Source organism: Misgurnus anguillicaudatus, chromosome 7 (genome assembly GCF_027580225.2).
Source record: "Misgurnus anguillicaudatus chromosome 7, ASM2758022v2, whole genome shotgun sequence".
Lineage (NCBI taxonomy): Eukaryota > Metazoa > Chordata > Actinopteri > Cypriniformes > Cobitidae > Misgurnus > Misgurnus anguillicaudatus.
Window position 1 is genome coordinate 3365545 of NC_073343.2, and position 15349 is coordinate 3380893.

The 15349-nt window shown below is 36.9% G+C and overlaps 1 protein-coding gene across 38 annotated transcripts in view; it reads right to left on the reverse strand.

Annotated features, from left to right (window-relative positions):
• Positions 1-15349, reverse strand: part of nrxn3a (neurexin 3a) — a 411002-nt gene that overhangs the window by 105366 nt on the left and 290287 nt on the right. For all 38 annotated transcript variants that reach the window (XR_008635797.2, XR_008635796.2, XR_008635795.2 and 35 more), the window contains one exon: positions 4680-4861. Coding sequence is in view for 35 of the 38 variants with exons in the window: in XM_055172356.2 (XP_055028331.2) it covers positions 4680-4861 (182 nt within the window). In the remaining 3 variants the exon portion in view is untranslated. The remainder of the gene's footprint in view (positions 1-4679; positions 4862-15349) is intronic.

Below are 15349 nucleotides of genomic sequence, written 5' to 3' on the forward strand. Positions count from 1 at the left end.
ACATATTTTAATATTGAAAATGAGTAGAGTATTCCTTTAAGATTAGGGTTTGTATATTTCTAATAGCCATGGATATATTCCATGCTTTTATTGCATCAAGGTACAAACGGCCAATTGCGGACCTGCTGCGGTAGTGAAACGGCGGGGAGTGCCATAGCCGCAAGCTTTAGCGTTGACAGAATACATGGGGAGCAGCAGATGGTACCTCTGTATCTTCACTTCTTCTAACTCAAGAAACATCAGATGAGTTCAAGAGCGAAAGATGCCAAAATGTACACAGGACAGATGTTTCCTGCTTTGAAGCACCATGTGTGGATATGCTCAACTGCTCAGATGAGAGTAATGTCCCTGATGTAAAGTTCACATGGTGTTTAGCACAAAAATTATGCTAGAGATTACCAATCATTTTTACCATTTTTGTAAAGTGTCATTTTAATTTAGCTTTTTGTCTGTCCTTATATATTTGATACTTTTTGGTCTACATATTCCTACATATTATATTTCAAACACAATTTGACTTTTCAAAATTTTTAAAATGTTTGAATACCATTCTCCATCACCGAGGTTGCCATTTCAGAGGTGGCATGTTTGAAGGGCAATGGCACTGACATTTCAGCTGTTGTTGTAGACTGTCTAACAAAGTATTCAAAGGTGTCACCAGCCATTTCAGGTTCAGAATAGCTAGAACGGTTCCGTCATTATCAGTAAAAGGAAAGGAGTCATAATGTGACCTCCATTATTACTATTCAAACAGTGAACTTAAACACATTTATAAAGAGGTTGAAAATAATTAATTGTGGAGGTCTACACCTTTAATGGTTCAAATGTGAAAATGTTTAAATGGAGGGACAATTCATAATTTGCACTTTATACTTTTTTACTGTTCCCAATGCAACTATTAATTCCATATCAGTATGTGCCAATCAAAGGCAACCCCCATTCGCTAGTTATGCAAGTTTTGAAACTGATCGTAAAATATGAGCAGCTTAATTCCCTTTACTCCAGAGTTGTGCTCCAGATTTAGCTCATTTGGCAGAGGAGGCTCATTTCCATCAGTGCTACGCTGCTATAATGGGGTGAGTGTATGTGTGTCATAAAGGGTGAAGGCAGGGGGTAAGGTTTGCTGAAATGCCCTTAGTTATACTGCCCATTCTAGAGACACGAGAGTCCCTGTGGACCACCATAACAGGCTACGATAAAACTAGCGGACAGATGCAGATAGCCAGAAAGACTTCCCGAATCTGATAGAAAGGGAAATCAGACCCCATTAAACCACAAGGTCATGGTTATATGCAACCTATTAGAATGAGATAAGAATTTACATTTTTTTTGTCAATGTTTACATTTACTGTATAATGTCAATTTATACTGAGCAGTTAGAAGGTATACTTTATAATATGTATTTTATGCATGAAGCTCAGATGCAAAACCCTTGTCTGACATGCTTTCTTGTACTGTAAATTCACATTTTTGTTAGATTCTAAATGGATTCTGCTAACAAACTGGTATGGCCTAAGGCTGGGATTAAGCGGATTTGCAGCAAAAGTATTTGATGTCGAGAGCATTTGGGATAACATCATTATCTAATTTTTGACAGAGGTGCGTTTAGCGGCTTTTGCATCGAAGCTTTTCATTTTTCTTTATGTATACACTGTAAAAAATGTGCTGTAATTATGCTTTACATAAGAATTACATTAGAATTATGCAGCCGGTTGCCAGTAACTTACTGTAGAAGATAAAGACTGAAAATGTTTCATGTTCATTTAACTTTGAACAAACTGTTGCCAGTAAATAACATAAATGTAAAATAAGTTACTGGCAGCTAGTTGTCAGTAATACCCAGTAATACTGTAATTTCTACAGAATTTTTTTACAGTGTATGTATATTATGTATTATTGTCACATACTGTTAAAATGCACCTCACTCCCTCAACTGTGTGCTTTTGGGCCCATTTTAACTCTTTCACCGCCAGCGGTTTTTAAAAAAGTTGCCAGTCAGCTGCAGCATTTTTCATGATTTTCACAAAAGTTTAATGCCTTCAAGAAAATGTTCTTCTTAAAATATATAAACATACAATATATAAAATGAATGAACAGTCTCTCTGCGTAAAAAAAAAAAAGATTCATCCTACCTTCATTAGTTCTCTTTTTATCACCTCTTAAAAATGGGTAGGTTTCTTCAAAAACACAAAATTTTGAGCAAATTTTGAGATAATTCCATTTAGTGAAGGACGTTTGATAGAGATCCGATGCAGAGCAATCCTCAAAACTTACACGGACATACAGCTGTTTGCCCTAGGGCAATATTTCTGGGTTTTACAAGTTGCGGAACAACACCACGTGGTGGATAATAGCGGTATTGCAGAAAGCCGGAAATACTCGTCATTGGCCTGGAAAGCTTTTTTATGCCAATGGCAGGGAAAGAGTTAAACGCCCTGCACTAATGTACAGTATATATCATTTTCTCTTAGTATATTGTTTATAATTTTTTTACATTTCCTCGATTCATTACACAGCAATCTATAATTCTTGATTCTGATTGGCAGCCACAACATTTCAAGGTTCTTTCTTTTCACATTATTACAGCTCAAAACTAATACAAACACGACAAATATTATGACAGGTATGGTTTAATATTACAATAAAAAATATTAAAAATAAATATAAATATATCTTTTAATAAAATATGACATTATATTTAAAGATGGTTAACCAATTAGTGTGTTCGTAACATTTGTCTTGTCTTATCTTAAAACCAAAAATAAATAGATTTTCCTCAAGGAAGGTCTGCCTGGTTAAAATGAGCTAATAAAATTTTCAAATCAATATTTACCTTATTTATGAGGTAAATAGTTGTGTAATAAGTGGGAAAATGTACAGCCTGTATAACAATAATAACAATCTGCTGCCTATACATTAACCCTTACTTATAGTATTGTACTTGGTACTTGTTATGCACCAGTACACCAAGACAAATTCCTTGAAAATGTACACCTGTAAAACATGGCAATAAAGTTGATTTTATTAAGTATGTTAACTCATTCGCCGCCAGCCAATTTTTAAAAATTTGCCCACCAGCTTTTTTGTGATTTTCACAAGTTTTACAAAATGCCTTCCAAGAAAATTTTCTTCTAAAAATATATAAACATACAAATATATCAAATTAAAGTACAGACCCTTTCAAACAAACAATAAACAAACAAACATCTATATCTTTTCTCTGCTTATAAACTCTTAAATATGAGTATTTTTCAAAAAAAAAATTGTAGCAAAAAGTTAAAATAATTGAATTTTTGAAGTAATTTAGTTAAAGATCAGATTCAGAACGATTGTCAAAACACATCAGAGTTCAAAATTAATGTTTTTGGCTTCAGTTTTTTCATAAATTGGGTAAGAACACGTTTTTTATGCAAATGTTTTTTCTTAATTGAAGAGATAACTCATTAATGGCGGGGAAAGAGTTAAGTATATTATTAATTGACATCACATACTTGTTTTAATTACAATGTGACAATTGCAATGTGTCTGTGAAATCCAGGGTAAAGTCTTAAAGTCTAATTGAGATAACAAACATCAAAGTTTGATTTTAACCATTTACTTCACATTGATTCCAATCTTTGACATAACCTTATTACTCAGTCAACATTAAACATATTAAGTTTAAATTTTCTAAGAAAATATAATCATCTGTCATTCACAAAGCACCGTGCTAAACTCAGTTTGACGTTGGTGTGAATTGAAATGCAGACTGCGAGCCAAAGCCCATCATCTGACATTAGTGCCTGACCTCACTGATGCTCATATGACTGAAAACGATCAGTAGATCTTACACCAGCATATGGAGAAACAGCTCTCTTTAATTTCTCATGCTTTTGACATGTTTAAAAGCACATACGACTGTACCTACAGTACCTTTAGCTATAAACATCTACACTATCTGTCCGAAGATTTCCTAATACAGAATAATGTCTGGGAAGAAATCTTTTTTTTTTTTTAAAGAAAAGCAAGGTAATTTCCAAACCCGCATTTGTTATATGAATATTGATTGCTTTACGTTATGAACATATCCAGTCAAATTCACTCTCTCGTCTTGGTAAAATTGCAAAGAACATTGTGCGGCTCAGCCAAATTATGCCAATTTTAATATAATTCCCTATTGTTATGGCCGAAGGAACAGTGTTGTATAATGTTACAGAGAAATGACGGACGTCTTATTGGAACTGGCACATTAAAATACTAAGATTAATGGAATAGTGAGGCTGACACAGAGCAATGTGAGAGACATCTTATTTCTGAATTGATTATTTATAAAGGCATGTGAAAGAAAAAGAAAGATTTGTGAAAGAAAAGCCCCCAGTTGTGTCAACTCACATAAGTTATATAAAGCACAAAATGCACAGAATGAAAACGTGGTGTTAACATTGTTACTGAGAGCATATGTTAAGTGTGTGTTTGTGTTAATTAAACCTTAAAACTAAACCCTACAAAATAATGACAAAGTGTTGCAGAAATCTATATGTACACTGACACCTTGAAGATATTTGGGATTAAATTTAGTCCTAACACCGTTCAGGCTTTTGTTATTGTACCTGTGAAAATGTCCAAAAGAGAAATGCTGTGTAGGCACCAGGACCAGACAATAAATCAGGATCAGTTTTGGAGAAGCAGCTCTGACTTACTATGTGAAGCATGAGGTAGTCTCCCAGGCCGGGGGCGCTGTCGATGCGGATAAGGACGCCATCCTTGAGCGAGGTGCTGAAGCCCACAGTCAGTCTGTCCGTACGGGTGCTCGGGCGCTCATTTGCTGGCCAGTTAAAGGTAATGAGGCCTCCTCCTTTCCCAAAGATGTACGTTGTTCCAGCTGAGAAAGACAGCAAGAGAACAATAAATTGAATTTCGGAGAGCTTGACTTGGTGTTATGTTCAATCGTCATATGAAGAATTATAAACACTGCATTATAGAAAATACCTTGTGAAAATAACAAATGTTTTGGGTTTCTATGTAATCTATGTGTTGTTTATTTTGCTTGTTATATAAATGAACTACTTTAAAAGGAATTTGTTGTTATTACTACTTCGCAGAGTTTACCGGAAATTAACGTGATGACCACAAAAGCCGCATGTTTATGTTGTTACTGCTGAAACAGTCTATACATACAGTATTGTTACATTTACTTCTGGTTCAAATTCATTGACTGGGTACTTGTTTAGAATGACAATTTGAATATAATCCAGCTAGGGCTGCAAAATATATTACTTCACCATCAATATTACAGTGTTCATCTGCAATAGTCACATCACATGAGCATTTTTGTAGTAGAAACGTTTCAAACAGCAGAAAAAAATCAAAGATTCTGTAACATTTTACCTCTCGGAAAACATGGTGATAAAAATGAATGGTTTCGAAGAAGATTTTTATAACACGACTTATGTACTTATCGAGGTATGTACTGTAATACAATCCCACAATTATTTTCCTCAAGTTGCGATCCCAGAGCCAGAAAAGAAATGCAAGGCAGAAGTTAATTTCTCTCAAACAGACCTTTTCAAGTAATCTGGGAAACTCATCCAGTTTTTTTTTTCAGACAGCAATATACATTGCACCCCCCATCATTGCAACGTCAGTTTTACACCAATACCGCACAGCCTAGGGGTGGGCGAGACACTGGTAGGTATGACAAACCGGTAGCAATTTGTCAACCGGTAGAGATTTTTGACTATCGTCTCTGTCAAGGTGCACGTGGTCACGACAACTTTACGTTTGTTCACAAATGTAAGCACCGCAGTTTTAAAACAAGTGATTTTTAGCCATTGAAACACAAATAGCAGTGCTAAATGCACAGTTTGTGAGTATTATGGCACCGTTATTGGCCCTAAATACACATATGCGTCAAAATTCCAGTTTTTGCAAGAAACACGAGAAAAATAAACAGCTGAAAGTTGAAAATGCATGTCTAACAGTATATTGGATGTTTTAAAATAGTCTTGTAAATTAATTATTGTGCCAATATAAAAGAGACAGACATGCATAGTATGATAATCATGGTAATCTTACTATGATGATTTTTACTCTTATAAATTGAAGAATTTATCAAGAGTAAAATACAATTTACAATTCTCTTAAATGTTACTCAAAATGCCATAAAATAATAAAAAAAGATTTGTTGGTTCAACTTAGAAAGGTAGGTTACCTGGTTGCGTTAAAATTTGAGATAAATCAACTTAAAATATTAGTTTACTCAAAAATATTAGTTTACACAATTTTTTTGAGTTGAATTAACTTAAAAATGTTAATGCAGCGTTGTAAAAAAATATGCAGCATTTTTGTAAAATCAACAAATATTTTAATGTTACTTCAACTTAAAAAATTAAGTTTAACCATTTTAAACTTAATTTCATTAGTTATGTCAACTTTTCACAAGCCAAAACTTAAAATAGTAGGTTGATATTGACATGCAAAACCAAGTCGTTTTAACTTCATGCTGCATTTTTTTTAAAGAAAACACCACAGTTTTTTAATATTTTTCTATGTTCTTACCTCAAATTAAACAAATTAATACATACACACATACACATATACTTTGCTGCCTTTAAATTTTTTGTTGAATCAACTCAGATTTACAAGTCAACTTACTATTATTTATCTTGACTAGAGATGAGTTGTTATAACTACAGGTGAGTTGTTATAACTTAAAAAAATTAAGTTGACTTTTCTCAACTATATTTTATAAGTTGTGACAACTCATCTTTGTTGACATGACTTGTAAGTCTTAGCCGATTCAACAAAAAACTCCAAGGCAGCAAAGTTTTCTTACAGTGTACCTATATTTTTCAATGCTGGCACTTTAATCTTTGTACAGCGCGTGGTGAATGTGTTAGCATTTAGCCTAGCCCAATTCATACATTCCCGACGTGCTGTACAAAGAGATTAAGTGCACGCATTGAAAAAGATAGGTATGTATTCATTAGTCTAATTTGAAGAATAGAGTAAAATATTGAAAAAGTGTGGTGTTTTCCTTTAAGTTAACCCAATTTTTACAGTGTACATTGCTTACAAGGAGAAGACAACATAGCTCAAACTATAATTGGTATAAAACTAGAACTAAATCAAGTTTGCACACCATCACATCCAGCCCAAGTTCAAATCACATCCGCCTTGATACTACTGTACTGCAAGAAGCAATGACATGCCATTAAAACGTCCTCTTCGAGTTTAGACATCTAGGCCAAAGACTTTGAGAAAGTCTTGACATTTTTAAGATGTCAGTGGCTTCTTTTACCCGTGTTCTCGTACCACTAGCGATCGGATCCTAAGCATGAATAATGCCTACACCTGGGTCAGAAAAGTCATAATTCTTCAGACTCATATCCTCGGCAGAGCCCGCTAGAAAATGCTGTGACCTATCCAAGTTAAATATAACTCTTTCCAGGGAATAACAGCATGGGTCTTTGATGAATGAATTCTTCTAATATCATGCATTACACAAGGCAGAAGGTAAATGCAAAATCCTCACCTGGAATATAGAGGGTGCGATTAATTCTTTTGGATTTGACACAAACATGCACAACGTCGCCTTAGTAAACAAAATAACTTTCATGGGACTATTTGTTTTGGACGACCGTTCGGACAGGAGGATCATGGGTAGACAGCTATTCTGTTGATTTTTCATCATGTTGAGGCACGCATTCAATCCTCCATCAACAAATGGCTGAATGTGCGGTAAGAAGGGGGACAGCTGGCAGAACTGCCCTCCACTCAAGGGGGCTGTCAAGTGGAACATCTGGCCCTGAAGCGGATCGTGCACTCACACAATATATCGCTTTCCTTCATCTCTGGGCAGACGCGCTGCCACTCACTGTCCCTTTACAGTTCTCATTCTCAATTTGAGCCTCTGACCTCAGTGATGCTTTCCGACGACAGCTTGGCCAGTCATCAGTGTCGCATACATTAGCATGAGATATATACATATTGAGGATGAAATTATGGAAGAACACGCAGGCGACTTAAACTATTATTAAAGAGACAGTTTAACAAAAAAACCCAAAGAAAAATGAATACAGGGTTAAAAATGACATGAGTACAAATACTGTAACATTTGTTTTACGATGCAGTAACAGCAGGATTTCCGATACTATTTTACAACGATTACAAATGTGCTATATATTCATCCATCCATATGGTGTCCAAAACTACAGCGTATCTGTTCCTCGTGGACACGCCAAAAACTAAACCTCATTTACACTTGCTCGCATCTGCGATTAAATGAAAATATGAAAATTATTCATAGGTAATGCATTTAATATCATAACCAGAGGCATGAATTCTGTTGGTATTGCAGTTTTACTCGGAAAGCACTTAAAGGTTATTAGCCTTTATTTGAATGACATTGAGGTGCTTCAGACTCGCGCTGTTATGTCAGACGTAATGACTGCGAGGCTTTTAAAACAATTAAGCGGCATAAACGCGCCGTTCCTTTCAGAATTTTGATGAGCTTACCGATGTTTTCGTAATGCGTCTCAGATTAAAACGTAAAAAGGAAATGAAGCAGAACATTACGGTAAAGAGGAAGCGGTGTCAACCGGTTTACTCAAAAGCAGCGCCTGCATGCAGAATGGAAGATGTCCTCTTAATAAATTAGCTGCCAGATTCAAACAACCCAGCTAATGTGAATCTTAACCTGATAAGCATTCAAATGAAGACAGCACGTCGCAATCAGAAAAAAGAAGAATGGCTTATTGAGACACAAATATATAGTCTCAGGACCCAGGTTAAGTATTTGGAGCACTAATGGTTGCACTGGTTAAAAATTTATATTAAGCAAAAGGGTGGTGCCTCTTAAAAGAGTTTTACTTTGTCTTCAGATGGAGGGTTTTCTACCTTTAATGGACAGTCGTTCATTGACATAGAAAACACAGGTGAATGGCGAGTCATTGATAACAAAACTAAATCATCTAACAGAACACAATGAAAAACCCTTTGACCCTTTCGCCACATTTACTTGCATTGCAATGCTTTAAATGCATTAAGGCCTGTTTAGGTTAACCAAAGATGTTGTTTAGAAACCTTTTTAGAAACCTTTCAATGTCTCAGAAAGCAAAACATACAGTAACAATGTGCAGCTCAGTCATAACTCTTGTAACTGTACTACACACTGTGATCTCATCCTTGTTTTAATGGCATGATTATAGTAAAGTACTTGAATGGCTTTGAGAGATACTGGTGAAAGGAACAGTACATTTACAGCAAAGAACTAATATATATATATATATATATATATATATATATATATATATATATATATATATATATATATATATATATATATATATATATATATTTTTTTTTTTTTTTAATAATACTTTTTATATAATATATATATTTAGAAAAATAATATAATATTGAATAATAATAATAATTATTATTATTATTATTGCGATGCATGCCATTTTAACTCTTTCAATTAAAGGTATAGCGGAAGATTTTCACGAATTGTAGAAAAAAAACGCCCTCTCCACTTTAAAAAAAAAACGAATTGCATTCTTCTCGTGCATGCTCCGTTTACAAGTTGCTGTCGGCATGGCACATACATTGAGATGTTTACAGTGTCTGCGTGGTCCATGACTTGTGCCAGGGCTAGCATCGCTAATCATAGCTTACATCAACTTTTACTAGCAGTGATTTTAAATGGATTTCCCCAAATAGCATGCCAAACTTTACCTGTCGAGTAGAAACTTTGCGTGGAAAGCCCAAACGCCAGTGTGTAAAATATTCTCCCAAAAACACTCGGGTCTTGTTTCTTTCTTCAGAGGCTTTTCTCTTCTTGTCATACAATTCGTAGACACTTTTTCTCTTGTGACCCTCAGACATTTAAAAAAAACACGGTGAGAACGCGAGCTTCAATGAATGGTTGAAACCGTAGCTTACTACACATGTACACCTGAAAGTGCGCATGTGCAGAAAGCAAACCTAGGGACGAGCACGTACGATAACCTTACGTAAACATATAACCAGAATGATTGACAACTAAGATGACCAACAGTCTTGATGATCCAACCGGAAAAAGAAAATCCCCCGCTATACCTTTAAGAGAAAACGCTTCCCTGCCAATGACGAATATTTCCGGCAATCCGTAATACCGCAATTATCCACCAGGTAAAATCCGGAACTTATAAATCCAAATTACAAAATCCGAAAGTATCCGTGCAAGTATCCTGCATAGTTGGACGCTTGAACATTTGTGTCTACTCGCTTCATTCACACGTGAAAGCCGCCGCATAAAATTCTAGCAATTCGAGACATTCACGAGGAAATTTGCGTCATGGGAGGGGCTTCTGCGAATGCGCTCGCTTCCTGTAATCACGTCACTACTACAGCAAGGTCCTGATTGGTTAACGCGGCACGGAAGACGCGTGTTTCCCCCAGCAATGCTCAATTCGCATGGACCGCGCCGCAGGATGCCTAATCGCATCTTTGCATTGACTTAACATGTAAATCACTCGCGCTTGCCGCCTCTACCGCGTCTGGTGTGAACCCTGCATAAGAGCGATGAAGCAGTTTCATAGAAAAATACAGCATATGGCTTTGGAATGACATGAGGGTGTTTAAATAGTTATAGGATTTTCATTTTTAGTTACCCAGCGCTTCAAAAAGCTGATGAAAAGTTCATCTGCCGCATATCAGGCAGCAAAGACCGCAGCATTAAAACTGCAACAAGGCCATAACCCTCACAGAGTCAAGACAGACAAAAGAACCGTGCTTCAACGTGTCAGCATTCAAGGCCGGTGGGGGGAAAAGACTGAAGTTCAAAGACCTGTCGCATGATCATCTATATGATCATAATGTAAGTGAAAATGAAATGCCTTCACTGAATATGAGATTCATCCGTACCTGCTCTATTGATATTCTGGAAGAGTGAAATGGAAATAGCGCTGCAGAGCTTGCTTCCCCATATCTGAATGTAAGATGAAATCATTCAGAGACGCACAATTTGATCACACATATCTCTGGTACTTCTTTTCAATAAGACACTACGCACATGCAAAACCTCTTGGCCGTACACACACAAACGGATGTAATACCTGATATTGAGTATTTTAAGCAGTCTGGCACCAGAATGATCTCCAAAGTCAACAGAACAGAACTTCTCTTTGCAAAGAGCGTCTGGAGATTTGAAGTCTACCAGCTCAGCAGATTAAAAAAAGGCAGGTAGGGGTCCTGCATGCGTTAGAAAAAAGGTCAGAAAAGAGACAAACTTCATGTGCTCCGTCAGTTCAAAGCATCTGAGCTTTCCCTTTTGATTTGGTTTTTAATTTAACTAGCAAATGAGGAGTTATGCTTGCACACTATCGCAGCGTGAAACCCAAAGAAGATCTGTGGGTTAAATAAACCCCTTCCTGCCTGTGGGGCATCTGACAAGCCACACGAATAACATTCACACTCCTTCATTGCAAAAGAGTTCCTCCACAAATGTTTCCGAAGCGCTTTTGCATTTCAGTAAGGAGACGTTTTTTGAAGAAAGAAGCAGCAGATTTGGTGGGTGGCAGAAAAGTATCAAAGAATTGCACTGCGCATTGTGGCTATAAAGAGAGGGAATATGCTAAACCTCTCTTTTACCTATCCACTACGTCAAAAGTTATTCACTGCATGTTTACCTACTCGACAGACTCTTTTTCATTCAGTCATGAAGAGGGGTTGCTGAGGCCACGTTGCCTGGCGCTCCTGCCTCTCCCATGAGAGCGAAATTGAATAGAGGTAATCATTACTATGAGGACCAGTACTCAAGAGTGAGATGGCACTGCCTAGCAAAAGCCTCGTAAATATAAGGATGAAATTCCTATCAGCACAACAAAAACGAATAAAAATGCAAATCGCCAATATCAGGGACAACAACAGAAATGAGAAAACAATTAGAAAATGAACCGCCTCTTTCCATAACCTTTTAGTCTACCTTCTAACGTTGTCGAATAAGCGTCAACAAAATACGAGTATGATAAAAATCATTACGTCTTAAATGGTAAAAAGAATCATATTTTATCCATAAGATGAATCTGCCATGCTGTGATGCCCTAAAACAGTCTAAAGGGGATTGCACACCGGCCGCGCAGCTCAGCGCCGCGCCTAGGAGAACTCGGAGGTATTGTAAACCGGAAGTGCACATTAAATAGCGCGAGCTTCGTCGGATAGCAAAAATGCAAAATATACGTTAGCAGCCAATGTTAGTCGTTAATGATTTGGGACAAATATGATGTTATTTAATGTTAAACTGTGTGAGTGGCGCTGTGTGGCGCGACAGGGATTTGAACAACTTCCTGAGTCACAGCTGGGCGGCACAGACAGGCGCCACCTGGCGGCGCCGGTGTGCATACACTCATAGAAAACAATGTGTTAAATTTTTTTAGAACGGCGCTGCGCAGCGCTGAGCGGCCGGTGTGCGATCCCCTTAATGCTGCGTTCATACCAGCCGCGGTAGATGCGTCAAATGCAGAGGTGGAAAGTAACGAATTACATTTACTCACGTTACTGTAATTGAATATTTTTTTGTGTACTTTTACTTTTTTGTGTACTTTTACTTTGAATCAATCATTTATTGGTTCGTTCTGAACAGAAACAGTATTTGAACGTTTGCGGTTATCGGTTCAACCCAAAAATTGACGTTCCTGAACCGGTTAGAAAAAAATAAAGTTCCCGAACCGGTTAATAACGTTCCATGTCAGATGTGGGACATACAAATAAGTAGGCTTATCATTAGGACATTAAACTTAAATGATTAGTCTACATCATTTTCCTTAAGTCTCTATCTTGTCATCAAACATTAAAAAAGGCTACATTATGTAAAATGCTTACATTTGTTGAGTACACTTACACATGCGCACACACACACACAAGCGGAGGAAGAATTCCAAATGGCGCTTCGGGAAGAAGATGCAGCATAAACAGTCGCTCCACATAAAGTGAAAATTACTTCGTTTTTTAGTGCTTTATTCGCCAAATGTATTTGAAACATGTGCAAATGATCAACTTTCACCCAATTTTAAATTTGCGTCTTAATCCGCGTATCGCAAGCGAGCCGAACCGTGGGCCGTGATCTGTGCGGAAATCGAAAAAATAATGGTATCAATTGGTTACCATTATTTTAAATAAACGATTCTGTTCCGGAACATATATTTTTTGAAAGTTTCTGGTTTTGTTTGCAAAACATCAAAAGTTTCTGGTTTTTGTTTTCGTTCTGTGAACCGGTTCAAAACCTTGCAGCTAGGGTTGAGATGTGGGACGGTGACATAATCGTAAGGGTGTCGTGTTCAAATTTATCCAATCTGGGACCCAGTTAAAAAAAACAATTTCAGGCTCTCAAAACGATGGATCTATCTCCGTGTGGACGGGCTCTAAATGTCTGATGTTTTTTATTGTGTTTCCCTCATTCCTCTTTATCAGAGAAAAATCAGACAGTTGCTTTGTGATTAAGGTTTTTATTCAACTAAATAAACACTGTGCAGGATCTGGGCCAATCACTGAGTGCTTGCCTCATCCAAGGACACGCCAATCTGAAATATTACCGAAAACAATGAAGCCAACAGTTGGCATTTCAGCTGTCAACAAATGCTTAAACAATGATGGCATCTGAAAAAAAATCTATGCTTGCTTATGGATTGTTTTAGCAGAGAACGGAAACCAAAACAGCAAAGGATAATCATTATAACACACAGCATATTGATTCTCTATCACCAGCACTGGGAGATTAGAAAACACATTGCTGAGGTGGCTGAGCGGCAGCTTTATGAATGACATTCTGCAAACACATGCAGTGGTGACATCCATTGTGCAAATGTCCTGTGGGCAGCCGAATCGCATTACGCATTCCAAAGCAACATCGGACTCTGCCGCACGTTGAGAGGATGAGCGAGTCCTGCTTCTGTGAAATGTATTTTTTTCTAAATGATGACATCACTCACAGCAGAGATGACTGTAAACATTTCTGCCAAATTCATGTCGGGCCTTATTTCACGGCTGGCTCTAAAGCAGAATGCGCTCGTCGACTGTGAATAATTTCGGTGTTTGCTATATAAAAAAGTTAAATAAAAAGCAAAATAATAACTGATTGATTCGGCTATGAACACATTCATGTCCACTTACTAAATCTGTTGACTTGTTATTCTAAAACGGGTGCTTTTTAAACTTTATCTGAGTGATTTTGAACATACTGTCTTTTAAAGGGACACAAATATGCTCATTTTCCAGCTCCCCTAGAGTTAAACATTTGACTTTTACCGTTTTGGAATCCATTCAGCCGATCCCCGAGTTTGGCGGTACCAATTTTAGCATAGCTTAGCATAAATCATTGAATCTGATTAGACCATTAGCATTGTGTTTAAAAAAGTAACCAAAGACTTCCGATATTTTTCCTATTTAAAACTTGCCTCTTCTGTAGTTACATCGTGTACTAAGGCCGACGGAAAAATAAAGTTGCGATTTTCTTGGCAGATATGGCTAGGAACTATACTCTCATTCTGGCGTAATAATCAAGGACTTTACTGCCGTAACATGGCTGCAGTAGGCGCAATGATATTACGCATACCTGAAAGTAGTCCCCTTAGTAACTTTCAATAGCAGGGGACTATTTTCGGGCACTGCGTAATATCATTGCGCCTCCTGCAGCCATGTTACGACAGGAAAGTCCTTGATTATTACACCAGAATGAGAGTATAGTTCCTAGCCATATCTGCCTAGAAAACACAATTTTTAATTTTCAGTCAGTCTTAGTACACAATGTAACTACAGAAGAGTCAAGTTTAAAATAGGAAAAATAGAGAATCTCTTTGGATATTTTTTTGCGCAATGCTAATGGTCTAATCAGATTCAATGGATTATGCTAAGCTATGCTAAAATTGGTACCGCATGACCCGGGGATCTGCTTAATGGATTCCAAAACAGTAAAAAATCTAATGTTTAACACTAGGGGAGCTGGAAAATGAGCATAGTATAGTTCCTAGCCATATCGGCCTAGAAAACGCCATTTTTATTTTTCCGTCAGTCTTAGTACACGGTGTAACTACAGAAGAGTCAAGTTTTAAATAGGAAAAATATCAAAATTAGAAACAAAACGATACCCAATTAGAAAGCAAGTAATAAAAGATGACTGAAATAACTGGTGTTGCAAACAAGGCCACCTAGTGGAGTGACTTCCCTTAAAGGACATTGGAGACACTTGGCCAAAGCTTTGATCCCAATGGACACCTTAATTCCCTTTTATGAACATTTGCTTATTTTATGTTTAAATAAAAGCCTATGCCTAATGAGATTTTTGTCCACCAAGCCAGATTTATATAGTACAATTAAAGAGCAATGCTAGCAT